The sequence below is a fragment of the Cydia fagiglandana genome, chromosome 25 (assembly GCF_963556715.1).
Source record: "Cydia fagiglandana chromosome 25, ilCydFagi1.1, whole genome shotgun sequence".
Classification (NCBI taxonomy): domain Eukaryota; kingdom Metazoa; phylum Arthropoda; class Insecta; order Lepidoptera; family Tortricidae; genus Cydia; species Cydia fagiglandana.
This window is the reverse complement of record NC_085956.1, coordinates 952,907-979,741: the sequence shown is the minus strand read 5'-3', so window position 1 is coordinate 979,741 and position 26,835 is coordinate 952,907. Positions and strand designations below refer to the sequence as shown.

Genomic DNA, 26,835 nt, shown 5'->3' with positions numbered 1-26,835 from the left:
CTAACTATTGGCTCAGCGATCCAAAGAGAAACTTGGTCTCCGAAACGAGAGCGTGCCACCTGTCCCGATCTGCGCAACTTCCTGAAGCTGAAGCAGAAAAAAAAAGAAAAGAATAGTAAGAAAAGGTTATTTCTTATTAACGACTGCAGGGGTCGGCAAACTTTTGAGAAGAAGATCCAACCGTAGTAGGTAGTTCTATCACCAGTTTTAGGAATCTCAAAGAGCAGCAGTTTGCCGACCCCTGAACTTGTGACTCGCGAGTCCAAATTAGCCATTTTGAAAAAAAAACTGAATCGACAAAAAAATCTATACTAAGTATAGTTAGAATCTTTTCACAAATATAATTCGGGTGAGAAATGTAGACACTGTAGACAGCGGGATAGACATATGAAAAAAAATTTGGCCCAACTGAAACAGACGCTTCTCTCGGACTTACATTTATTGTAAGTACAAAAAAGTTATGCAAGTATGTATAAACATGATATAGATTAGCAATAGCATTTACGCTATTTTCGGTAACATTGTCGCGTTTCGCGTCTCACTGCGTTCAGGGCTTCGCCCCTCCTGTCAGTTGCACGGCGATTTAGCTGATTTAGACTAGCTTAACTAATGGGGGGGGGGGGGCTAATTGAAGCTAGACCGTACTTTGCTTCCCCTCCCGAGATCCTCACCTCATATGTACTAGTATACAGGTTAGGCTACGCCCATGTGAGACATTAGCAAACCCCGTTATCAATGTATGCAATTTATTTATTATTGAAAATCAGGATTGTCAAAAATAAGTACCCTTATTTGACTTTTATCACAGTCGACGTCAAAGATTATGTTAACCGATTCTTTGCGTGTTCAATTTTTGAAAACTTTTGCCTTTTGCTGTGGCGCGGAACAATAATTTCATGACACGGCAGCCATGCCATGCGCCATAGAATATGATGACACTCCTCCCGTGTTATACGCCACACGTAAATTGACGATGACATGGCAGGCGTGTCATCAGCACCGAATTGGTTAACACTTTAACACCTTTCCTCTTTGTAATAAGGCGCGGGGATCGTTCTCTGTCACTCTAATTATGCCTTCAGAAAGAGAACGATCCCTCAGAGAATACTGGCTGTATTTTTTTTAAACAGCTAAAATATATTACCCTCTACTGTCAAAAAAGTGGAGGTGGTATGGATACCCTGTATTAAAAAAGTTATGATTAAATCAATTGCGTCAAACGCAATTTTATTAACAAAAGAGATTTAATCTTATGTCCAACCAAACTTGAAACAGCTTAATTCATACTCTGCCTCTTTCTGCTATAAAAAGTCTAAATTTCATATTAAAATTAAATAATATACGCTCTTTTGGTACTGAGGTTAACATAGGGTTGTCACAAAAGTATACTCTTTTATCATCTCCCTATTGGATTAGTTTTATTGTTATCGACCTTTCAACTTTAAATCTCATTGCAAAAAGAACTTTATTTCTTTTTAATAGAGTAGAAATTCCTAATTTGCATGTTAGTTGAATCGGTAGTTGTTTAAAAGGGATTATAGTTCAAGTTTGTTTTGGGAAAAGGAGCATTATTTCGTAATGTTAAGACAGATTTTTCTATAGCACTCTACAATTGTTATGAACTTGCAATTTTTAGAAGCCGAAATACTTGATGGTTGAAATTGTCAGAGGTCGGCTTTTATTATAGAGAATATCATATTAAAATCAACCTTAACTTCTTGTTTAGAAGGCTTAAAATGTAACGTCAAAATTTACAAATAATTTATAGTTCAGATAATTTCAAATGTGTACGAGAGGGATTTTGATATGTTTTTTGTCGTGGGATTAGAATCTGATTTACATACTCGCTGATTTTACGGACAATTGATTTTTGGCGGGTAATGGACCACATTGATGGTCTCTATTTAATCTGGTTTGTTATTATTATTAGGTACTAAAAAAACTAAACCAGGGCCAACCCTAATAATAAAAATCTGCGGTCGTATGTTTTGCACAATCTGCTACAAAATCTACCTACGCTACACAGTTTGACATATTATTTCGTTTTTTTCAGGGCTTATTTGCGTTGAGGTAAAGGTCCCAGTATTTGACACTACACACTACCTTAATAATTATGAACCTTTAACCCTTTAACGCAACGCTCTCAAAAAAGACAACCCTGTAACACCGTGTCTTTGTATTTTTTTTCTTGTACAGCATTTTTTGGACTAAAATGACGATGTGGTTTGAATTTAGGATATTTTTTCAGCCTTACCCGTTAAAGGGTTAATCTTAAAACTTGTAGACATGTTAAATTGGATGTTAAGTATATTTACATATTTTAAAGCAAAAACATAGGATTGTAATACAAATGGCATAACACGTGAACGGTAAGTCGAAACACTTCACCATACCTCAATCGAGAAACCGAACGACTTTTAGGGTTCCTTAGCCACAATGGCAAAAACGGAACCCTATAGTTTGTCTCTAACTCTGCACAGATTGAAGTAACAAAGAATTGCAATGCCGCTATGAACGTCATTTTCTCATATAATAGGAATTTGACGTTTAAGGTGGCATTTCCGTATTCTGTCACTGCGAAATCTGAGGGCCTCCCGCGAACCACGTTTATCGTATTGCGTCCCTGTCACACTTACGTACGAACTTACAAGTGCGACAGAGAGGCAATACTTCGAACGTGGTCCGTGGTGGGCCCAATGTGCAGTTACGACTTTAAACTAAGGACGCTAAGCAAGAAGAATTTCGTGCATTGATCCGTTATTTCCTACCTCTATCGCACGCGCGTAATTATATTGCTATACCGCCCATGATGCCGGCGGTCAATGACATTGTGCGGCGGGTCAACGTCCTAAATTATTCGTGCTTAGTTTACTTTAGTTTCGTAATTATTTTATAGTTTTTTGCCCTGTATTTTGGTATTAATGTGCAGTTTTTTTTTGCAGTCACAGAAAAAGCAGGCTACCAGTCACCGTATGGAGGAATGGACAATGGAATGGTAAGTTTATTAGAAATTAATTAAAAATATATATAAATCGTCATCCAAGTCATGTAAAATCTCGAAACTAAACAAAATCGCATAATTAATGTCATTAACGGGTCTAACGTGATTAAATTTCATTATTTTATTTATTTAAACTTTACTGCACAAAAGAAAAACTTATCGTACAAAAGGCGGACTTAATGCCAAAAGCATACCTTACCTTTTACCGAAGTTTTTATTCGTTTTATCACTAGTCGATTAATGTACAGTTGAGTTCATAAAAACTTATGTTTACATTTTTTCACCATATTGCAATGAATTAAGGTTAAGAATTGTATATGTTGCAGTCAAAAGTGTGAACTGGTCAAATTAGCTACACACAGCAATTAGCTACTTATAAATGTTATAGAAAATAGCCTGGTTTTATAGCGTCAAAAACAACTTGGTTTTTTAGCGTCATTCACTTAAAATATCCTCAGTGAAGATAATATATGCCTTAAAATGGTTAGTATTTCTTACAAGTTCCCAACGAGGGAAAAACATAGTTCCATAAAGAAATGGGACAAAAAGGGAACATGAAAAAGGGCGCCGGCTCAGCGTTTACCAGGAATAAATCACGATATACCGCTGTTTCGGTAAAAACTGCTGTTTTCGCATATCGAGGGTTGAATTATTAAGTTACTAGCAACCCGCGCCGACTTTGTACTGATAGTTCAACCAATTCACGAGTACAAATTATACATCTAAACCAGCGGTCGGCAACAAGCGGCCCGCGGGCCGCATGCGGCTCGCGAACCTGTCACTTACGGCCCCCTAGCTATTTTGTATGTAATATTGTCCAACAACAATATCTGATAAAGTCACACATTTTAACAAAAGTACGGCCCGCGTCAACTTCCTTAACTATAGTTCGTTTTTTTTAGCATTAGAAAGAACTTGCAAGAAGGTAAGCGATCTTGACATGTCTTTTAATTGAAAAACGATTTTTAAAAATCAAAAACTATTACTTATGAAAGTAGAAGAATATAAATGATCGTATTAGATTCATAATTGTTACATATTTGCCGTAACTTATTTTTAAAATGTGTTTTTCAATTAAAAGACACATCAAGATTGTTTACCTAATTTCTAATGCTAAAAAAAACGAAGTATAGTATGTGGCCCTTGACTGCTAAAAGGTTGCCGACCGCTGACCTAAACCTTCCGCAAGAATTACTCTATTGGTAGGTGAAATCAGCATTATCAATATTAGGAGGGCCTGGCCTCTGTCGCTGCGGCATTTTCCATTCCAGTCCAGCCTATTCTGGGCCTTCGTTTTTGGGGTTCCGTACCCAAAGGGTAAAACGGGACCCTATTATTATTACTAAGACTCTGCTGTCCGTCCGTCCGTCCGTCCGCCCGTCCGCCCGTCTGGTACCAGGCTGTATCTCACGAACCGTGAGATACAGCCTGGTACCAGGTATGATGTATTTCTGTTGCCGCTATAACAACAAATACTAAAAACAGAATAAAATAAAGATTTAAGTGGGGCTGCCATACAACAAACGTGATTTTTGACCAAAGTTAAGCAACGTCGGGCGGGGTCAGTACTTGGATGGGTGACCGTTTTTTTTTTGCCTTTTTTGCATTATGGTACGGAACCCTTCGTGCGCGAGTCCGACTCGCACTTGCCCAGTTTTTTATTTTTTGAAACCGCATGAAAATCCGTTCAATAGTTCGCAACGATCGCATTAAAAATACAATACTACGTTAAAAAACTGGAATAACCGACGTAGCTAAATCTGCCGCCAAGCTCAAAGGGGATACAGCAACGGTCGGCAACCTTTTAGCAGCCAAGGGCCACATAGCAGTCAACGAAGTGGTCGCGGGCCGCACTTTGTTAATATTTATGACTTTATCAGACATTGTCATTTGTCAATATTACATACAAAATAAGGAGAGAGGCTCGCGGGCCGCTGGTTGCCGACCGCTGGGATACAGAATTGATTTATTGACCTAAAAAAAACATAATAATAACAGCATAGGTACCTTCAGATCCATAGCGCAGGCTTCGTCACCATACAGATAGCTCATCCACCTCAGGTTTCGTTCGGGTTGGGATTGGGCTTGACACAGCCGTATGCCGGATGACCTGTGGGCCAAAACAGCCACCCGTTGGGTCCCACAAATTGTAAGGCATCATGGTAGATCTCATCGGAGATGGCGGGACGAGCTTCAACGCTTTGACGGAGACTGGTGGGACACTTCTGAGGATAGGGATACGTGGAAGAATAAGATCCGAGGCCTTTGCCCAAGAGTGGGACAATAAGGGCTCATAATAAATAATAATTAAGGAAGCGCTGGTGGCCTAGCGGTGAGAACGTGCGACTTGCAATCTGGAGGTCGCGGGTTCAAACTCCGGCTCGTACCAATGAGTTTTTCGGAACTTATGTACGAAATATCATTTGATATTTACCAGTCGCTTTTCGGTGAAGGAAAACATGGTGAGGAAACCGGACTAATCCCAGCAATAAGGCCTAGTTTACCCCCTGGGTTGGAAGGTCAGATGGCAGTCGCTTTCGTAAAATCTAGTGCCTACGTCAAATCATGGGATTAGTTGTCAAGCGGACCCCAGGCTCTCATGAGGCGTGGCGAAATGCCGGGATAACGCCAGGAAGAAGAAGACATAGAAAACACCATGACTCAGGAACAAACATCTGTATATCTTCATACAAATAAATGCCCTTACCAGGATTCGAACCCGGGACCATCGGCTTCATAGGCAGGGTCACTACCCACTAGGTCAGACCGGTCGTCAAACGGAATACGGAAACGGAACGGAATACGGAACGTGAACGGAATACTGGATACGTGGAAGAATAAGATCCGAGGCCTTTGCCCAAGAGTGGGACAATAAGGGCTTATAATAGATAATAATTTATCTTACCACAGGACATGTTTTTGCCACGATCCTAGACTGACGTGAGGGCTGTGTTTAGTGCAATTAAAGTTGGTGTACTCGCCGGATAGACAGGTGTCGCTACGGGTTTGGTCGCATACAGGGTGGTTTGAAATGCTGTCAGAGCTGACATATCTGATTATGTTGGAAACAGATGCTTAAGTACTTCCGAATCAATTGTCGAGATGTTACAGACTTACAGTGTACCTATATTTAGATGTAAATTACGAATATTTTGATAGTGACCGGGTGTTAAGGCACTTGTCCCACCGCCGACGATGAGCGATAAGCGAGTAGAACGATAAACTAACTAGAAACGAGTGGGCGAGCGGCGAGAAGAGTGTTAGCTCCAATAGTTTTGTCGCTCGGCTATAGGCGAGTGTTCGAGTGCGACGGGCTATTACTCGCGTCACTCAAACTACGAAGCGAGCATCGCCGAGCGAGTACCGCGGAGCTAGTTTTATCTTATCGCGGCGACAAACTAGTAGAGCGAGTGTTTCCGCCGGCAGTGTGAACAGCCAGCGATGGACTATTATTATATGTGTCTCTTTTACTAACACAGGACCCTAATCTTTTGTTCGTTTCTTGAGCGAGAAAACAGTTAATTGCTTACTCGCTCTTGATGGGACAAGCGCCTTACACCCTTAACTGTCTCTATCTATATAGTTCTATACCAAATTTCAAGTGAAACGGTTAAGCAGTTTAAGCGTGAAGAACTAAAAGACAAATAGACACAGTTTCGCATTTTTAATATTAACTAGCGACCCGCCCCGGCTTCGCACGGGTTAACAAATTATACACAAACCTTTTTCAAGAATCACTATCGATACTGGTGAAAACCGCATGAAAATCCGTTCAGTAGTTTTTGAGCTTATCGTGAACATACAAACAGACACACGCGGCAGGGGACTTTGTTTTATAAGGTGTAGTAATATGAATCATCAAAATCGTCGGGTTACAAGCAGAGATGGGCAAAATGTAATCGACTAACGATTAACGATTAAGACTAAAAGAATTAATTGCGACTGACGATTGAAAACGACGACTGATCAATCGTAGTTGTATAGAGTGCAACTAATTTAGTTGCAACTAAATTAGTTGCCGATTGATTACGGACAACTAATTTTTGTAATCGACTAATTAGTTAGACTATTTTTTTTCCGCGACTAATGTTAGAAGCAAATTAAATGGAAAACCTCGGTATGGCTATGTTGACAGCCAGCAGATTAGGACATCTTAACGCATGTATAAAAATGAAGCACATGTGTTACTTGCGATATTTTGACCATTTTTATGGAGTGTATCATTTCTCTTATCTAAGGGTAAATAAAAATTGGGTACTTTGTGCATTGACACTTAAAACACAATTTTATAAATAAAACTTTGTATTTTGTTGTTAATCAATGTCAATCGTAAAAATAATAAAAAAAAATCAAGTCAAACGTTCTATATACGATAAAATGTTCATATCATATGTTATATGTAATATAAAACATTAAAAAACACAGTTATAATAAATCAAACTTTGTATATGAAACATTCAAAGCAAAAAGTATCAAAAAATCAAAAAAGCTTATAAAAAATCAACATGTTTGTATATACATCATAACATTGCATGCTCAGAAATTAAAATTTGCGAAGTATGTTTTGCATTTGTGACATTTACTTATTATTTAATCAGTGAGTAATATAAAAAAAATGTTTATAATTAATAAAACAGACACATTTCCAATATTGTGATAGGTTTAAAAACAAGGACATATTCATTGGTAAATATTTTTTTACTATGTAATCTATAGAATATTTTTACTTTTTTAAGTTCGTTTTCAATACTACTCTCTCTTCAAATAGATGATCTGAGAGCCTATTTGATTTAGGGAGATTCATCATTGTGGTATATGAAAAAACTCTCTCGACAGATGCTTAAGATGGCAAGGGTAGTGACATAGTTTTAATATAGATTTAACCGTGAAATTTAGTCGATTGAAACTAAAACTAATTTAGTTGTTAGTTGTACATTCTCACAACTAATTTAATCGCAACTAAATTAATCGCGATTAAAAAATGACGATTGATATTTTTAATCGATTGATTAGTTAACTAAAAAATTAATCGATTAATGCCCATCTCTGGTTACAAGCAAAAGTCACTAAGTACTATCAAAAAAATTAAATAACAATGCACTTTATTACACTTGTAACACGGTTTATTGTCCAATAATTTCAATGGTGTTAGTTAGTGACTTTTGCTTGTCACCCGACGAAATTTATGAAGAGAATCTAATTCCATAAACTATAATTTCATCACTCTACAGTATTCACAAAAGCATTAAACTCCCAAAACTCCTCTTCGGTGACACAAAACTAAGCCCCAATAAAAGACGCAACGTTAGCGTCATTAAATATGTATATTTCGTAAGAGATCGTAAATCTGGGCGTGACTGTACAAAGACTCTGGCGGCCATAAAACGGAAGACGGAGGATAATGTGTGCGACTGTACTTGTATCTATATTATGTAGCTTGTAATAGGGTTGCCATACGTCAGGATTTCCCCTGACTTGTCAGGTTTTTTCTTCCTTGTCAGGGTTGCGTGTAACTCCAAACTTTTAGCCGGCGTGGCTCACTCCGCGATTTGGTCGCTTTGCTACAGGTAGCTAAAAATACATCCGTTCCACCCCAGGTCGCCACCTAGCGGCCATATCTGTGCTGATCGTAACAGACGCGTTTTGTTAGAGAGTGAGTTTTCTGTACCTAGTACTATTATTTATTATGTGCTTTTAGCTAGCTGCTAATAGCTAGGAAATAGCTAAAAGTTTGGAGTTGTAGCTACAGAAGTAGATGGATGGCGTGGCACCAGTAATGTGATGTATTATACCATAAAACCTGTAAAATAAGTACCTATTTAGTAGTGTCTAAAGCGTGCAGTTCTGTCTTCTTTATTAATGATCTATTTAATAGATCCTTTTAAAAATAACTACATCATCACTTTACAATTAAATAGATGTGTAGGAATGTTAATTAGCTTTTAATTTATCATTTATTTTCAGTCTCTACTCTCGTTTTTTCAGTACAATAACCCTCATCAAACAGAACAAGTTTGCATTTTTAAAATATAATTACAAGTTTATTACTTCGTACTTGTAGCATCCACTTAAGAGCGCTAAAATCCGGTCTTAATCTTTAAAAAAATCTAGTCAAAGTGCCCCGTTTTTATTGAACTATAGTGTATTATCTTGAGGGATTACTGAACATCTGCCGTATTGTCGCGGACAGGTTTGGGTGGTTCGGTATATCGGGCGGACAGACGGACGAGTTGTACGTAATTAAGCTGTTAGTACTGACTTTTGATCGGAAATTACAAGCGATTCGTTTTAACAAGAAAACACTTTAATAGGAATCGAAATAAGGCATTTTTTTCTTTTATTTGAGAGGAGAAAAATGGCTTTTGTATATTGATCATTAATTGTACCTACTACATACTTGGCTGGCGCGATAGAGCAGGTACAGTCAAGTTTAAAAATATGAGTACGTAGGTACAACTTACTCAAAAATACTGACAGCAGAGTTATTAGGTTTAATTTGTCTTTGGTTTTTATTTGTAGTTTCTTTGTACTTATTGTATTTTATTTTGTAGTTTCACAGTGCCTTGGTTTTACTGTAATGCTGTGTTACTTATTTGACTAACAAATAAATAAATAAAATAATTAGGGACATAGTTTTGAGTATGAGTGCACCCATATTTTCCGCTGTCCGTCTGTCCGTAACTCATGAACCGTGATAAATAGACAGTTGAAATTTTCTGAGATGATGTATTTCTGTTGCCGCTACCTATATAACATTAAATACTAAAAACAAAATAAAATAAATATTTAAGTGCTACAAACGTGATTTTTTGCCGTTTTTTGCGTAATGGTACGGAACTCTTCGGGTTTATAAAAATTAGACGTTTGTAAGGCACTTCCAGACTGTCACTTGCCAAGGCGGGTGCAAAATTAGTTTGGTCTGTCTCTGTGATGATGTTTTTTGGTAAAAATCTCTTAATTCTGGTTGACTATTATTGACTAACTTCCTCTTCTTCCTCGCGTTATCCCAGAATTTCGCCACGGCTGAGAGCCTGGGGTCCGCTTGACAACTAATCCCATGATTTGACGTAGGCACTAGTTTTTACGAAAGCGACTGCTATCTGATCTTCCAACTCAGAGGATATCCATATCGGATATCCGATATGGATATCCGATATGGATATTGTGAGTGTTGCGTGTCGTGCCGTGGACAATAAACATTAAACTTTAACGGGTAGCTGCAATTTCTTTGTCTACCCCGAACATTTTTATAAACTAATTTCGGGTAGTTTAGTGTTGTTTTATTAATATCTCCGTTGACATTTGTTGGGACGTCAGTCTTTCCGTGACCACAGCTGGTGCAACTCAGCTGAAACGTCGGAATTAAAGGTAAAAACAATGAAATTATATCGCGGTATTAGACCCGTTTGTGTAATTGAATAAACTAGGCCTTATTGGGATTAGCCCGGTTTCCTAACGATGTTTTCCTTCACCGAAAAGCGGCTGGTAAATATCAAATGATATTTCGTACATAAGTTCCGAAAAACTCATTGGTACGAGCCGGGGTTTGAACCCGCGACCTCCAGATTGCAAGTCACACGCATTCACCGCTAGGCCACCAGCGCTTCCTATAGGAATAGGATTAGGTATAGGATTGACTAACTTCCTATAGGGAGATAATTTCCGTCTTAAAGGAGGACTACAAGTAGCCATAAGCCGGGGACATGTCCCGAACTGCGGACATAAAACTAAAGGTCGACGACCGTTTTTACTGTCGCATTCACTTAAGTGATCCGGATGGGCAGGCCAAGTTCTACAGCAGGTCTGCTTGGACAGTTAGCGGCAGAAGTTGCTATGCGGGCGAGGTGTTCAAAATTACCTTGACTACCAGCTGTATTCCAGCTACGGAAGTGAAGTTTGTGTTTGAAGAAACGTCAGTTCTGACACTCGTTTGACACTGACATATCCGATCCATATCGTTTCAATATCTATTTGACGTATCTCATTGTTCGAATACGGCTGACTCTTAATTCTCGTCAAGATCATTTAGAACACCCGGCCCGCTTAGCAACTTCTGCTGCTGATTGGACAAGACAAAATTTTTTTAGGCATTTAAATAAACATATTCTTGGGATTTGGCTTTCAAAATCTTAGTGCAATAAACCAGAATTTTTTCTAATGCATTTGATAATTTTAATTACTTTTATCATCAACTAGAAGAAAGACATAAGGTGCCACAGGGGAGTATCTTGGGACCTCATGTATAATTTTATATTATCTTGCAAATACATATTTACTTTAGATACTTAATTAAATTTAGATTCTCTTAAGTGATCCAGATGTGACGCTGGTGAAATACTACAGTATGTTAGCTTGGACAAAAATTTACATTAAGTATCTAACTGTAAAAATGGGAGATTCATATTGTTCAACAACTAGGCCAAATAAAGGGTGTGCCTCAGGGGACTGTGCTGGGACCACGTCCATGAATTATTTTGAAAATATTTCGACTTTTGGGAAGACTAGATGCCAGTTTAGGTTGCCAGTTAGATAACAACCACATATACCATGAAAATGGGTAGTTAGATTCAATACGAAGTGAGCCTTCTGTAGGGCTACATTATGCTTCCTTTTTACGACCCTTAAGGTACTGCCGATAAGGGAAGGGCGTTTTTTAAACACCCTTTTTCTTTATATTGGTGGATAGTGCAAGGTTTCATGGCGATGGTCCTTCGAAACTGGTATAATCTTTGTCTTCGGGAAATTCAAGATGTATTCATGCATAGCGATTTAAAAATAGCCTTTAATAAAACAACTAACTAAACATGTAACACTTGACGAAGGTCAGCTAATATTGTACATACTATAAGTCGATGTTGATAAATAATAAAATAAATAAATAAATACTATAGGAAAATTTTACACAGATCAACCTAGTCCCACAGTAAGCTCAATAAGGCTTGTGTTGTGGGTACTAGATGACGATATATATAATATACACATATTTAATACTTATATACCTACATAGAAAACATCCATAACTCAGGAACAAATATTTGTGATGAACACACAAATGAATGCCCTTACCAGGATTCGAACCCGGGACCTCCTGCTTCGTAGGCAGGCTAGGAGGCCGTTAATATTATGTTATAATATTAAATTCTCTTTATTCATCATTGTTCTTAGGCTAGGGTTTTTATAATATGAATATAAAAGTAAAATATAAAAACACAAAACAATAAAAAATACATATAAACACATTATAAAAAACCTAACCTAATATTGTTATTATTGTTATTATTTGTTATGTTATGTTATGTTGATAGACATTGGTTTTATAATTATACCCTATTTCGTGCAGACTGTATTGTCTTAGCTAGAAGTCCTAGAACACAAATGACAATCTTTAATAGAAAACTCCAATCGAAAGTGAATTAATGTATGGAGAAATTCACGTGATTTTTCCTTGCATCTGTCATCCCGAAACATATTTTCTTGTCGATCGGCGTTTATCGATGTACAGTCAGCAGCAATATTTCCTGAGCGGGCGAGGTGTTCAATATTACCTTGACACGCTCTTATTCTCTTTATAATAAAGTCACATCAAGATCATTTTGAACTGCTTTCTGCATTCTGCTGCTGACTGTACGAGTATCATCTTGACTAGGCCCCCTGTACTGTAAATACATCATCTTATTATAAATGTACAATCACAAATTCACAATAATAATTCCATTGTCAATTTCTGTTACACCGTATATTGAAATTCTCATACTTACCATTCTTACTAACCACACCTTTTATACATACTATTAACCTCTTCGACGCCATGTCAAACAAAAGCTATCACTCGGACGCCACGTCATTGAAGTGTCAAATCTCAAATTGAACTTTATGCATTTGCACGTAGGTCTATGTTGCTCTGTGGTGAGTGACGGATTAATCTGTCTTTGACGATGGACCTACGGTTCGGATATATCCATCGTTGGCGTCGAAAAGGTTAAATCTTCATTCAGTTCCACCGACAACAAATTTTTCCCCATGTCACTTACCACTGTTCTTGTCACTAACCTCACGTTTGCACGTAGTACGGCGTGGCGGCGACCTGCGCCGCGCCCAACGGCCACCACCAGGATCGACGGCATCTCCAACACCACCAACACGCAGACGTGCCTCCACAATGGGTGAGGAGCATCCTAGGAGTTGATGTTGAACGCTTTCATAGTTGTTACTAAGTTGCTGGTCCTCTCATTCATTCCTTGTCCTGCACCGTACCGTAGAATAGAGATAGACTGCTTGTCCAATGGTAGGTGCCCAACGGCCACCACTCGGATCGACGGCATCTCCAACACCACCAACACGCAGGCGTGCCTCCACAATGGGTGAGGAGCATCCTAGGAGTTGATGTTGAACGCTTTCATAGTTGTTACTAAGTTGCTGGTCCATCACTCATTCCTTGTCCTGCACCCTAACGTAGAATAGACTGCTTGACCAATGGTAGGTGCCCACGGCCACCACCAGGATCGACGGCATCTCCAGCACCACCAACACGCAGACGTGCCTCAGCAATGGGTGAGGAGCATCCTAGGAGTTGATGTTGCTTTTATAGTTTTCCCCATTAAGGGGTTGTAAGAGGGCCAGCCTCTCATTCATTCCTTGTCCTGCACCCTACCGTAGAATAGACAGCTTGTCCAGTGGTAGGTGCCCAAGCATCAGCCACCACCAATACTGATGGCATCTCCAACACCACCAACACGCAGACGTGCCTCCGCAATGGGTGAGGAGCGTCTTAGGAGTTGAATGCTCTCATTGTTTGTCACCGTTAAGTTGTTGGTCCTTTCACTCATTCCTAGTACCGTAGAATAGAGATAGACTGCTTCTCCAATGGAAGGTGCCCAACGGCCACCACCAGGACCGGTGGCATCTCTATCATCACCTAAAGTTCTTCACTGCCCAACAATTTCTAGATAACCCGAGCAATTTACAGAACTACTTTAACACCTCTTTACAGTCTCCTTAAATTCCTCTTTTTCCAAATTGAGCCACCAACGACACCCGTAGACAATATATCCAAAGTCCTCGTTCACCATTTGAGATGACGTTGTTACGCTGCTCATTTTACTGGTAATTTGTTTGTTGTACTGTTGTTGTACACTACGTTGGCACTTTTTGTGGATTTTCGGCACCTGTTTTTAGCACTTGCTTTGAATTTTTAGGATAACACGAATTCTATGAGAAATTAGTACAGTCATCGGTAAATATATGGGTGTACAAATCATCTCAAAAATATGTCCCATAGTTCTTACGTCATCACTGACGTAAGAACTATGGGACATATTTTTGAGTAAGTTGTCTACACCCATATTTTTACCCTACTTTTGTTGTTGTTTTTTGGCACTTGCTTTGTTTTTTGACAGGTTGGTTTTATTTGTGACTGTTAGTAATTTAATGTCTTCGTAGTGTGTGGCTTTTATAGTACCTATATTTCAGTGGCGGCGCGTCAAACGTATCCATAAGGCAAGCCGGGGCTAATTAGGCTTACATATTTCCTTTACAACTCTGCTCAAACTTCCAAAAACAGGCAAGTCGATGGGAATCGGCTTTTATGCACGCGCCGCCACTGCTATATTTTCAAATTTTCAATCATTTTTGATTTAGTATGTGTTGTTTATTTAGTGATGTTCGAGTACACGTAAGTATCTAATAATTTGTAATTTGTCAGTAGATTGTCCTGGTTTTCCTCTTGTAAAATGAATAATTATACAGGTTTATATGTATAAAGCTGTATAATTTTTCATTTTACAATACTGTACTGTATAGTTTTTCATTTTACAATACTGTAATAGGAAATGTAGGTATGTACCTACTTACATTTACTACAGTTGTTAAGCCTTCTCTAATTGCGGCCTAGATTGCGTTGCGTGAATAAGCAAATGTCTAATGTACTTTTATTATATTTTAGTCAACTTTTGTGCCATTGCCAGCGGTCAGTTAAGTCCAATTTGACGCTTATGCCCCCCCCCCACATCTGGTGTCTTTCGAGCAAGGCCTGTTCACTTCCTAAGAAAGTTATGTCCCCAAATAATTGCGCATGTGTGCGCCTTAAGCTTCTATGTGTGCGTTGGCCTCCGGGAAAAAGTTGCGAGTAATAAAGATAAAAACATTTTTCTACAGCAACATTGCTCCCAACTCTGATTTAAATTATCACCAATTTTATACAATATTAATCATAAAACGGGACTTAAAACGCTTAAAACTTAATTACATGCGATTAAGTTTTATAATGAATATTTGCTTCCCTGTCTTTATCAATGTTCATAAAATATATGGAGGGTAGGTACGTCTACCCACCATAATAAAAAATATATTTGTCAATGACTCTGTCCAACTGCTGTGGTTAAAGTTCATAACGAAAATTTTATTTATTAACTCTTTAAATAATACATACAACGTGTACCGCTACGTACCACTTAAGACTGTAAGTCTGTACCTACATGGATTACAGCAATGCACATAGAAAATGTGCTAAATGCGGAGCAACGGCTGTTGAAGCAGCCAGAGTGAAATTTACAACTTTAGTGGGTTCAGAAGGAACCGAGTCATAACGCATGTGGAATTCTGGAAAGCGTATTAATTAACCGTGAAGAAATGTATGAATACAAGTTGGAAATCTGTGTAAAATGCCGTGTGTAAAGTGTAGTTTATCTGTGTGTAAAGTGTAATAAATAGGTAGGCATGCCTAATGTTATTTGTATAAAAGGTACTGAAAACTTTGTGAATGCGCTTTATTAATGTCTATTTTTTTATTAAGTTGCCAGTTGCCAGTTTTCAGTGTATATTTTTATATGTAAAACATTTTTTAATAAATAATATATATAATGTTATAAACATAAACATGCCTTTTATTTAAATCAATTGATAATACCACAAACAAGGGGTAATATTTGCATCTTGCATATATTTCGTGATATGAAAATAACAAATATGTTTATCAACAGAATTACTACCTACCAATACCCGCCAGGCTAAACCGGTTGTCAACTTTAGTTCCATTGGTACACAAAGACGGCGCCACTAGTATAAACGTATAAATGGTTGGGGACATTTTTTTGTATGGAGTTACCGTTCTTCTCCTAGTGAGTATTATATTCTTTGCTTTCGAGCGTCGGCGTCTGTCGGCGTCAGTCCAGCGCTATGGAAAATGACGTCGCTGCGCAGTTGCGTCGACGCCGCGTCGACGTTGCGTCGACGTCGGCCATAGAATTGTAGACTCCGACGCTCGAAAGACGCCAGATGTGGGGGGGCCCTTAGAAGTCATAAATAGGAGTAAAGTGACGAGTTTTCATACGCACAAAGCTAAAATGCAGAAAAGGTAGATAGCACGACCTACAACAATTATGAATTGTTGACATGCGGAATTCGCGATGTTGTATGATGATTAGATTAGATTAAATTTATTTATTCCACAACATATGATTACAGTACAAATTACATTAATGTCAATTTATAAGAATATATTGTGAAGCACTGGTGGCCTAGCGGTGAGAGCGTGCGACTTGCAATCTGGAGGTCGCGGGTTCAAACCCCGGCTCGTACCAAGGGGTCATCCATTAATTACATCACACGTTTAGGGGGAGGGAGGGGGTCAAGAAAATGTGACATGTTGTGACATGGGGGAGGGGGGAGACACAAACTTTGTGACGTCACTTTAACTTCATCAGTAACCGAAAATTTATTTAAATTATTTTTATGTTGTACTTTTAAATAACAAGTTTTTAAAACGATAATCGTTTTTATTCGTTTAATTTTCTTTCCTAATAGGCCAAGAAATAAGAAGTTATAGAGGGAAATGCTAGGAACACAATTTTTGACTCCGTAACTTTGTTTGGACTAGTTAGGAGGTGAACATATCAAAAGTCCCCGGCCGTAGCCCCGGTGCTGGGGGGGAGAGGGGGGAAAGAAGGTCTCATTTTTCGGTTTTTCACTAATATCTTGGAAACTATGCGTCTTAGCGACATGACTACTGAGACAAACCAAAAGCTGATAAAAATTGTTACAAGTTTTATTCAGTCAAGTTTTTCGATATCTTGAATAGTTTTTGAGATATCCGCTCTTGAAAGTTTATTTAGGGCTTTAAATTTTATCTTGATATCTACATTAGTGAAGCTGCTAGGCCGTGTTTGGTATCATTTTCGTATAAATCGGGGATGCTGAATTCATTTTTGGTATCACATTGACACCATTCCTAAGAAAAAACATATAAACTTTAAACAAATAACTTTTTTTTTAAGTTCCTCTTCACGCTTAAACCGCTCAACCGATTTAATTGTAATTTGGTATACAGATATTTCGAGTCCCAAGACAGGACATAAGATACTTTTTATCTCAATAATCATCCTTTAAAGTTGTGAAATGGAGTATGGGGGGAATTCAACTTCATCGACGAAACTGAATTCCTGAGGTTCATACTGCTTAAGGTAAGGTTTGAAGTCATGTTAGGTATCATTTTCATCTAAATCACAGATGTATACCATCCTAAATTTCACCTAAACCGGTTCAGCGGTTACTGACTCCCCATACAAACTTCCACCCCACTTTTCACATCCTCAAAAGATGCTTTTGGTTATAAAAACTATCATATGTCCTGTGTCGAGACTGAAACTATTTCTGTACCAAATTTCAACGAAATTGGTTCAGCGGTTTAAGCGTGAAGAGGGATTTTAAAAAATATATATTTTTTTAATTTTGTTTTTACTTCGGAATAGTGTCAATGTGATACCATAAATGAATTCAGCACCCCCGATTTATACGAAAATGATGCCAAACATGGCCTAACAGCATCACTGATGTAGATATCAAGATAAAATTAAAATCCCTAAATAAACTTTCAAGAGCGTCTATCTCAAAAACTATTCAAGATATCGAAAAATTTGACTGGATAAAACTTGTAACTTATTTTATGAGCTTTCGGTTTGTCTTAGTCGTCATGTCGCTAAGATGCAAAGTTTCCAAGATATCAATGAAAAACCGAAAAATTCGACCTTCTTACCCCCCTCTACCCCGCAGCACCGGGGCTACAGCCGGGGACTTTTGATATGTTCACCTCCTAACTAGTCTAAACAAAGTTACGGAGTCAAAAATTGTGTTCCTAGCATTTCCCTCTACAACGTTTTTTGAGCATTCATTTCCTGACCTATAAGCAGTTTTGGGTTATAAAATTACTAATATTTATATCGTCAAAAATATTTTGATAAAATATTAATAACACTTAGGTACTTACTTAATTCGATTTGGCGATTTCGTAGAAAAAATGTGACGACACACTAGGGGGGAGGGGTTTGCCAAATGTGACCAAGTGTGACAAGGAGGGGGGGGGAGGGGTCAAAAAACCTAGAAATTCGTGTGACGTAATTAATGGATGACCCCCAATGAGTTTTTCGGAACTTATGTACGAAATATCATTTGATATTTACCAGTCGCTTTTCGGTGAAGGAAAACATCGTGAGGAAACCGGGCTAATCCCAATAAGGCCTAGTTTACCCTCTGGGTTGGAAGGTCAGATGGCAGTCGCTTTCGTAAAAACTAGCGCCTACGTCAAATCATGGGATTAGTTGACAAGCGGACCCCAGGCTCTCATGAGCCGTGGCGAAATGCCGGGATAACGCGAGGAAGAAGAAGATATTGTGATCGTCAGAAATAAATTAAAATAATAGCAAGATAATCCAAATAAATTAATTTCATTAATAATACATAATATGAAAAATTTCACCTGAGAAGGATCGTCAAATAATAACAATAATAAACAAAAAGAATGCCGAGAATAGGTATGCGAATATAAATATGAAATAGGTATGAGATTGTAGAGTTGGATAAAGCTAACTGCAAGACATTTGCAATGATTAATTGTGGACATTGAAGTCCCCAATCCGCATTGGGCTAGCGTGGGGACTATAGCCCAAGCCCTCTCGCGCTCGAGAGGAGGCCTGTGCCCAGCAGTGGGACGTATATAATTATATAGGCTGAGATGATGATGATGATGAATTGTGGACATGTCACCATAAATGTCAAATTTGGTGGTCTTGGTCTTGGTTCTGTCAAAGTCGGTGCAGAATTGCAGATACATTAAGGGGCCCACTGATTAACAGTCCGCCGGACGGTATCGGCCTGTCAGTTAGAACAAAATTTTGACAGTTCCGAACAACTGACAGGCCGATGCCGGCCGGCGGACTGTTAAGACTGCGTCGTGCAAAATCAGCGAAAAAGGCAGTCACCGTTTAGTCGCTAGCGTCCACATCGCTTGATAAAAAAAATTATAATAAATATCATTATTATCCCAAAGAGTGTCTTTACAACGAATCACCCTTGAAAATTTGAAATCTTTTACAATATAATAAATACACTCATGCAAAGTTGTACCTAAAACGTGATGAACGAGTGTCAGCGTTTAGTAAAATTTGTATAAAAAAATCGATGCTCATGCTACAAAATCGAGTGATTTCGAAAGCCAGATAACTAGACTACAACGAATCAGGCTTTTCCTATTTTTCCTCTTAAAGGCTACAGAGAAATTCAATCGTAAACGTAAACTTTCGTAAAATTTCCATACATCCGCCATATCCTCTTTCGTCCAAACCAGCGCAAAGAACAGACGTGCGCAACTTGTTTTCGTAAATTCCGTATAAATCCTGTGTTAGTTGGATCGAATTTTCGCCCCTATTTGTGTATGCGCTATTAGCATTCTCGCGTGCATTATAAAATAATAAATTCGGGAAGCTAAAATGTAAGTGTCGCGGTCAGTACCAGCTAGCGGCCCCGCACTCCACCTGGGGGAAGCGAGACCATCGCCATAATTTGCCTCTCACTTCCACCGCGACGACCCGACACTCGCCGACTACGCCCGAAAACATACTTGTGCTACGCAGTGCTACGTGCTACGAATTGAGTCTACGGTGTAGCCGATCAACAGACATTTGTTTTAATTACCTAAACAATTAATTATTATAGTGTTATTGGACCTCTCAGTTATAATTAAAAACAGAAAAAAAAATGACTTCTACCAAAACCTCAGACGCAGACATTGCGAGCAGCATGGATGAGCAAAACAAAAGGGTTACTGTTCGTGCAAAACGAAAACGATTGCAGCCCTCGAGGAGTGTGGAAATAGCAGAGCTGCGTGACGAGATGAATCAGCTGTTTGCTGACGCAGCTAAGAGACAGGAAGCTCAAATGAATAAACTATTTCCTATACTTGAAGGTATAAAAGAATCGAACGCCAAGATTGAGACTTCCATAGAGTTCCTCACTCAAGAGAATAGTGAAATGAAGTTGAAAATGGAGACGCTTGAGGGCGAGTTGAGAAATAAAGATAATCAAATGGTAATATTGGAGGAGAGATTAGAAGACAACCTGAGAATGAACACTAACAAAATGATTGAGATAAAAAACGTTCCTCTCGAAAATAAAGTCTCCCAAGAAACTTTAATTGGCACGGTAAATGCATTATCCAGTAACTTGAACGTTCAATTACCAGACTCTGACATTTGCGACATCTTTAGTGTCAAAGGAAAAACAGATAAATGGTCGATAATTGTTGAATTTAAGTCGACAATTTTATTATGAAGGACAAGATACTAAAAGCTGCCAAAACCTTTAACACGCGGAGTGGAAATGGAAGACTTCAGGCTCTTCACCTTGACCTTGAAAAAAATCGGGATACACCTATTTATATTTCCGAGCGACTAACACCAAAAGCTTCGAGACTTTATTTCTTGGCAAGAGACCTTAGAAGATCAAAAGATTATAAGTATTGCTGGACTTCGTTTGGCCGAGTTTATGTGCGCAAAACCGACACTTCGCCAATAATATGCATCAATAACGAAATTCAAGTGCAAAGTCTTTTTAATTCGTGACTATGTCTTACCGTCATCAGCTGTGCCTATTTTATGTCGATTATTTTTGATTCAAATCAAAACGTTGCAACTGAATACTTGCATGTACGATTATACAACATTGCTGTTTACCTGTTTTTTGTGTACTCTGTGCTCGCTAAAAATAGTAAGTACTCTTATCCGTTAAATATACTGTCTCATCAAAATGAATTCGTGACAACTTTCTATTCGATTGTTCAGTACCTAATGTCTAAAGTTAATAGTTTAGAAAAATATATTAATTGCCGAAATGTGATACAAAAGCCTAAACCCTACCAGTTTATTAATACCATGTTACTAGCCCCACCAATTAACGACTTTGCAAACAATATGGACATTTTAATATTTTTTAATGTTAGAGATTGATATTTTAAACGAACTGGACGACTTGGACAATAATAGCAGCTTTTTCTGTAAGATCACGGATCTACCCACTTTAATGCCTAAAAAAAAACCTACATATTCAATTATAACTCATGGATGACCTAGAAGTAAACTTAACCTTATTCCAACAGATTCCGGACGTTTTGGTACTCACGGAGTGTCGGTTTAATCACGACAAACCTCTTCCAATAAAATGTAATTACTCATGCTATAATACTACAAAACAGACAACGCAAAATGATGGGGTAGCAGTTTATATAAAAAATTCTATACAACATCAGATAAAAGAAGTTATGTTACCCGAGGCTTCTTGTATACAAATTACTATATCATGTTTTACCATACTCTGTATTTACCGTTCTCCATCGATAACAAACACTACTAACTTCGTTACGTCTCTCGATTTGTATTTAAAAAACAACCATTTGGGGAATAATGTCATTATTACCGGGGACATCAATATTAATATTATGATACAAAATAACTCGACTATAAATTACCTCAATATGTTAGCATCGCACGGCTTGTTGACAACACATAAACTAAACACTCGAATAAATAGTTGTCTGGACCACATAATCACAAATCTAAACCCCAATATATACTTTTCCAGAACAGCTATACTTGACACTACGATAACAGACCACCACATGACTTTGCTAAATATCTACTCTAAATCTAAAAACATGCCTAATAAAGCTCACAAAACCATAACTGACTACCAACAAGCACTTAATTTATTTAAAAACAATGATCTCAACGAGTTATTAAAAATAAACGACCCCAATATTTTGACAAACAAATTGATTTATTACCTCAATAATGCAATCGTAACAAGTTCTAGGATAGTTAGAATTCCATGCAATAAAAGGACGTTAAGACCCTGGATTACTACAGGTGTACTGAATTGTATTCGGCATAGAAATAAATTGCAGAGGACACTTAGACATGACCCTACTAACGAGATACTTCAAATTACTTATCGCCGATATAGGAATTACTGCAATAATCTAGTGAAAAAATTAAAACAAAAATATGAACGTGATCTTCTAAATGAGGCCAAAAATAACAACAAACTATTATGGAAGTCAATAAAAAATATTACAAATTTAAATAAACCCAGAAGTAAAAACAATGAACTTGCAAACCTATCTGACTCCCCTATCTCTTCAGCTAATTTTATAAACAAACATTTTACTTTTGTCGGACAACATCTAGCTGAAAAAATTGCACCAACTTTGAGCTACGATCATAACCTCACAACATATTTAAACTCCTTATACTCTCATGCGTCATCAATTGGCATAATAGAGCCAGATCTGGGAGAAATTGAATCCACAATCCTAAATCTTAAAAATAAATCTGCATCTGGTTGGGACAACATACCAACAACTTTTATTAAACTGGCAAAATCTGAATTAATTCCCATTCTAGGCCATTTGACTTCACTGTGTTTCTCCAAAGGAATATTTCCTGACGCTCTTAAGCGAGCAATTATCCACCCAATCCACAAGGACGGGGACAGAACAGATATCAACAATTATAGGCCCATTTCAGTCCTTTCCACAATTTCTAAAATCATAGAAAAGATAATAAATCGTAGATTGATAAATTATTTTAATAAATACGATCTTCTGTCAGACCGACAATATGGTTTTCGTGAAGGTAAGAGTACGGAAGAAGCGATACTTGAACTAACTAACTCTGTCTCAAAGCACTTGGAGAGTAAAAAAAAGACGTTATGTATTTTTCTAGATTTACAAAAAGCTTTTGATACTGTGTCTGTCCCCGTCCTAATTCGAAAGCTAGAATCTATGGGTGTTCGCGGAAACTTCTCAAAACTAATCTCATGTTATTTAAACAATAGAACACAGCGTGTTAAAATAAGTAATGAGGTATATAGCTCCGATGAACAATCAACGCAGTTTGGCGTGCCCCAGGGCAGTGTCTTAGGTCCTACTCTTTTTCTGGCCTACATAAACGACCTTACTAACATCCAACTTACAAACGGGCTAGTTATTTCTTATGCAGATGATACAGCTTTACTATTCCATGGGGAAAATTGGGATGAGGTATATGCTCATGCTGAGGCTGGTCTTTCAAAAGTGATGATATGGTTACAAACCAACTTACTTTCATTAAATATTAAAAAAACCAATTACATAACTTTTTCAATTCTAAACAGTACACAACCGGATAGGATAAAACATAATTTAATTGCTCACAATTGCATTAATCAACAAAATGATACTTGCTCATGCCCCAATATCAATCATGTTACCTGTACTAGATATTTAGGTGTCCATATAGATCAACTACTTTCTTGGAATCAGCAAAACGAAGTAACTGCTAATCGAATAAGAAAGCTGAATTGGTTATTTAGATATCTTAGGCATGTCTCAGATAAGGAACTATTAATATACATATATAAAACGCTAGTACAATCAATTATTCTCTATTGCTTACCTGTTTGGGGTGGTACTCATAAAACTAAACTCATAGCACTTGAGCGGGCGCAACGATCTATCTTAAAGACACTTCTGGGTAAAAAAATAAGATACAGCACTGTCGACGTTTACCGTGACGCGGACGTGCTTACAGTGCGACAGCTTTACATACTAAATAGTGTTCTCAAGGTACACAAAACATTAAAAATTGATAATAACTTAATAAAAAAACGTAATCCACATTCGGTAGTTAATCAACTTCATACAGCTAAGACTTCTTTTGCACGAAGACAATTTTATGTATTATCAATCAATCTATACAACAAAGTGAACAGGCTAACGAGCATTTACACAAAAAGTTATGGAGAGTGTAAAAAACTTTTATCAACTTGGTTAAAAAATAAAAACTATGATGAGACTGAATCACTCATAGAATAGATAGGATAGGTAAATAAATTATGTAACTGTATAACGGATGGTACGGAACAAGGGACGTTTATGCAAACGGGTAATTGTTTAGGATATGTACTTTATTTCTTACTTATTAATCACGCTAATGTTTGAATTCGGTTGTGAGATACAGTTTGTTAAACATTAGTGTAAAAATATGCATGTTTCAACCCTAGCTAGTAGATACTTAACTGTTTTGTAGACCACTTGGGTAACCTACTGTTATGTCTTTTTCTTATATAATATAATACTTATGTAATTAGTTAACAATAGTATTTAAGATTACCTTAAGTTATAGGTTATTTTATTTTTAGCGCTGAACCCTGTATGAAAGAGCGAATACCTCCTAACACAAGTTTTTAACTTAAAAGGAGGATTCGGCACCTATGTCTTTAAACGTGTGTTAAAAATAAATAATTTTGAATTTTTAAATAATTTTGAATTTTTGAATTTTTTTTTGAATCTGTCAAATTCTCCTTCTCCTCAGATGCCCGCTGTGGGCCGTTGGAAGCGGACGCGTACATGCTTTTTCCAAATTGACAGTTCAATTTGGCATATATATTGACAGAAATTCATGTCCGTATACGAATGATGATACCAGTGAAAAACTGTGTTCAAAATAAATAGGGTAAATGAATAATGTCACACGGAGATCCAGAGTCATTAAAATTTTGATTTGTTTTTATTCATAAGTCATAATACTTTAAAAATATAACAAATTATTTAAAATATATACAAACACAACCAAATCAGCGTAATTAGTTTCTTCCTAATTCACTAAAAATTAAAAAAGTTTGAAGATTTGTTTTATCTTATTGGAATAAATTTTCATTGTGCTGGCATTCATATTACGTCATTTTAAAAACATATATGACATAATGTCAATATACTAGATAGACAATTTATCAACAAATTTCTTCACATTTTAACGTAAACAATATAAATTATTAATATTTTATTTATGAAGTCGAAGCAATGTTGTTCACATAATATCAGCAATAAAATTTTTAGTTTCAACCAGTTTTGTTGCTATTCTGAGAGCTATCACGTGCTTTGAAAGTTAATTCAATGATATATCATCAAGAAATTGAAACCAAGACTCGACCTGCAGTCTCAGCGAGTTTTTGTGGCTATATTATCAGTTGAAAGAACGATATTTCCATCGCAGTGGTATGGTTTACGAGTACCTATATTGGTTTCATGTGACGATGTTTATATAAATGTATCTATCAAATAACAACGTGCTTTTATTTCATTGATATTCGGTGCAAAACGATAACTCAGTAACGAAAAATAATTACTTATCAGAAATGCCTTAAAGTTTTTTCAGTGAACGTTTATTTATAGGTATTTATGAGGTCTTATGTCTTATCAGCTTGGCTTTGGCCTTTGGACATTTTTGTAATGCTTTGTAATAAGGTAGGTGAGGTATCTATATCCCTCATTTAATAACCTTTTTTTGAATGAATTACAATTTAATTATTTAAATAAATAAGTGGTCTACAAACATACATATCCGCTCGGTCCGCTAAAATAATTTAAGTGCCCTACATAATAGGTATATTTAAGATTAACAATCAGTAAACATCATTAATTACGCTCAAATGCTTGTTTCAGTACAAATTGGCTGAAATACTTCCGACATAAAACCTAAAGGTATAAAAGTACAATTTGCTAAGTAAACTGTACTGTACTGTGTACTGTACTGTATCTACATTAATTATAATAGATAGACTCTTAGAAGTCAGCTTACTGAAGATTATGAACAACATATAAGTACTTTCTAAATAAAATACAATTTGTTTTTCCATGACTCATGTAGGCCGTATTTTACTATAGACCATTTTAAATTGAAGATGATATTAATTCATGATAAAAGCTAATAAGGCCCGGTAATATTTTCTGTTATTCTTGAACTTCTGTTCAAGTCAGTGTTCAACTGTCAGTGCAAGTAACAAGGCCCGGTTCCGAACCAACATGGTATGGTTTTTAGGGTTCCGTACCCAAAGGGTAAAACGGGACCCTATTACTAAGACTTCGCTGTCCGTCCGTCCGTCCGTCCGTCTGTCTGTCACCAGGCTGTATCTCACGAACCGTGATAGCTAGTGACAGTTGAAATTTTCACAGATGATATATTTCTGTTGCCGCTATAACAACAAATACTAAAAACAGAATAAAATAAAGATTTAAATGGGGCTCCCATACAACAAACGTGATTTTAGACCAAAGTTATGCAACGTCGGGAGTGGTCAGTACTTGGATGGGTGACCGTTTTTTTCTTTTGCTTTTTTTTTGTTTTTTTTTGCATTATGGTACGGAACCCTTCGTGCACGAGTCCGACTCGCATTTGCCCGGTTTTTTTTATAAAACGTGTATTTTTCAAAAGCGCTGGAATATTTATATAACTATTTTGGTATATGAAGAAACATGAACAAATGAGAAATCTATATTGAATCTAGAATGAAATCAGCGGAAAAGGCAGTCACCGTTTAGTCGCTAGCGTTCACATCTCTTGATAAAAAAAATTATAATAAATGTCATTATTATCCCAAAGAGTGTGTTTACAACGAATCACCCTTGAAAATCTGAAATCTTTTACAATATAATAAATACACTTATGCAAAGTTGTACCTAAAATGAGATGAAC

General features: G+C 37.2%; 1 protein-coding gene across 2 annotated transcripts in view; it reads left to right on the top strand.

Moving 5' to 3' along the window:
- Positions 1 to 26,835, top strand: part of LOC134677009 (protein daughterless) — a 175,908-nt gene that overhangs the window by 38,169 nt on the left and 110,904 nt on the right. Inside the window, exons 2-3 of one of the 2 annotated variants that reach the window (XM_063535414.1) lie at positions 2,943 to 2,995; positions 13,069 to 13,164. In XM_063535414.1, coding sequence (XP_063391484.1) covers positions 2,943 to 2,995; positions 13,069 to 13,164 — 149 coding nt within the window. The remainder of the gene's footprint in view (positions 1 to 2,942; positions 2,996 to 13,068; positions 13,165 to 26,835) is intronic. The other variant, XM_063535415.1, reaches the window with a different exon arrangement.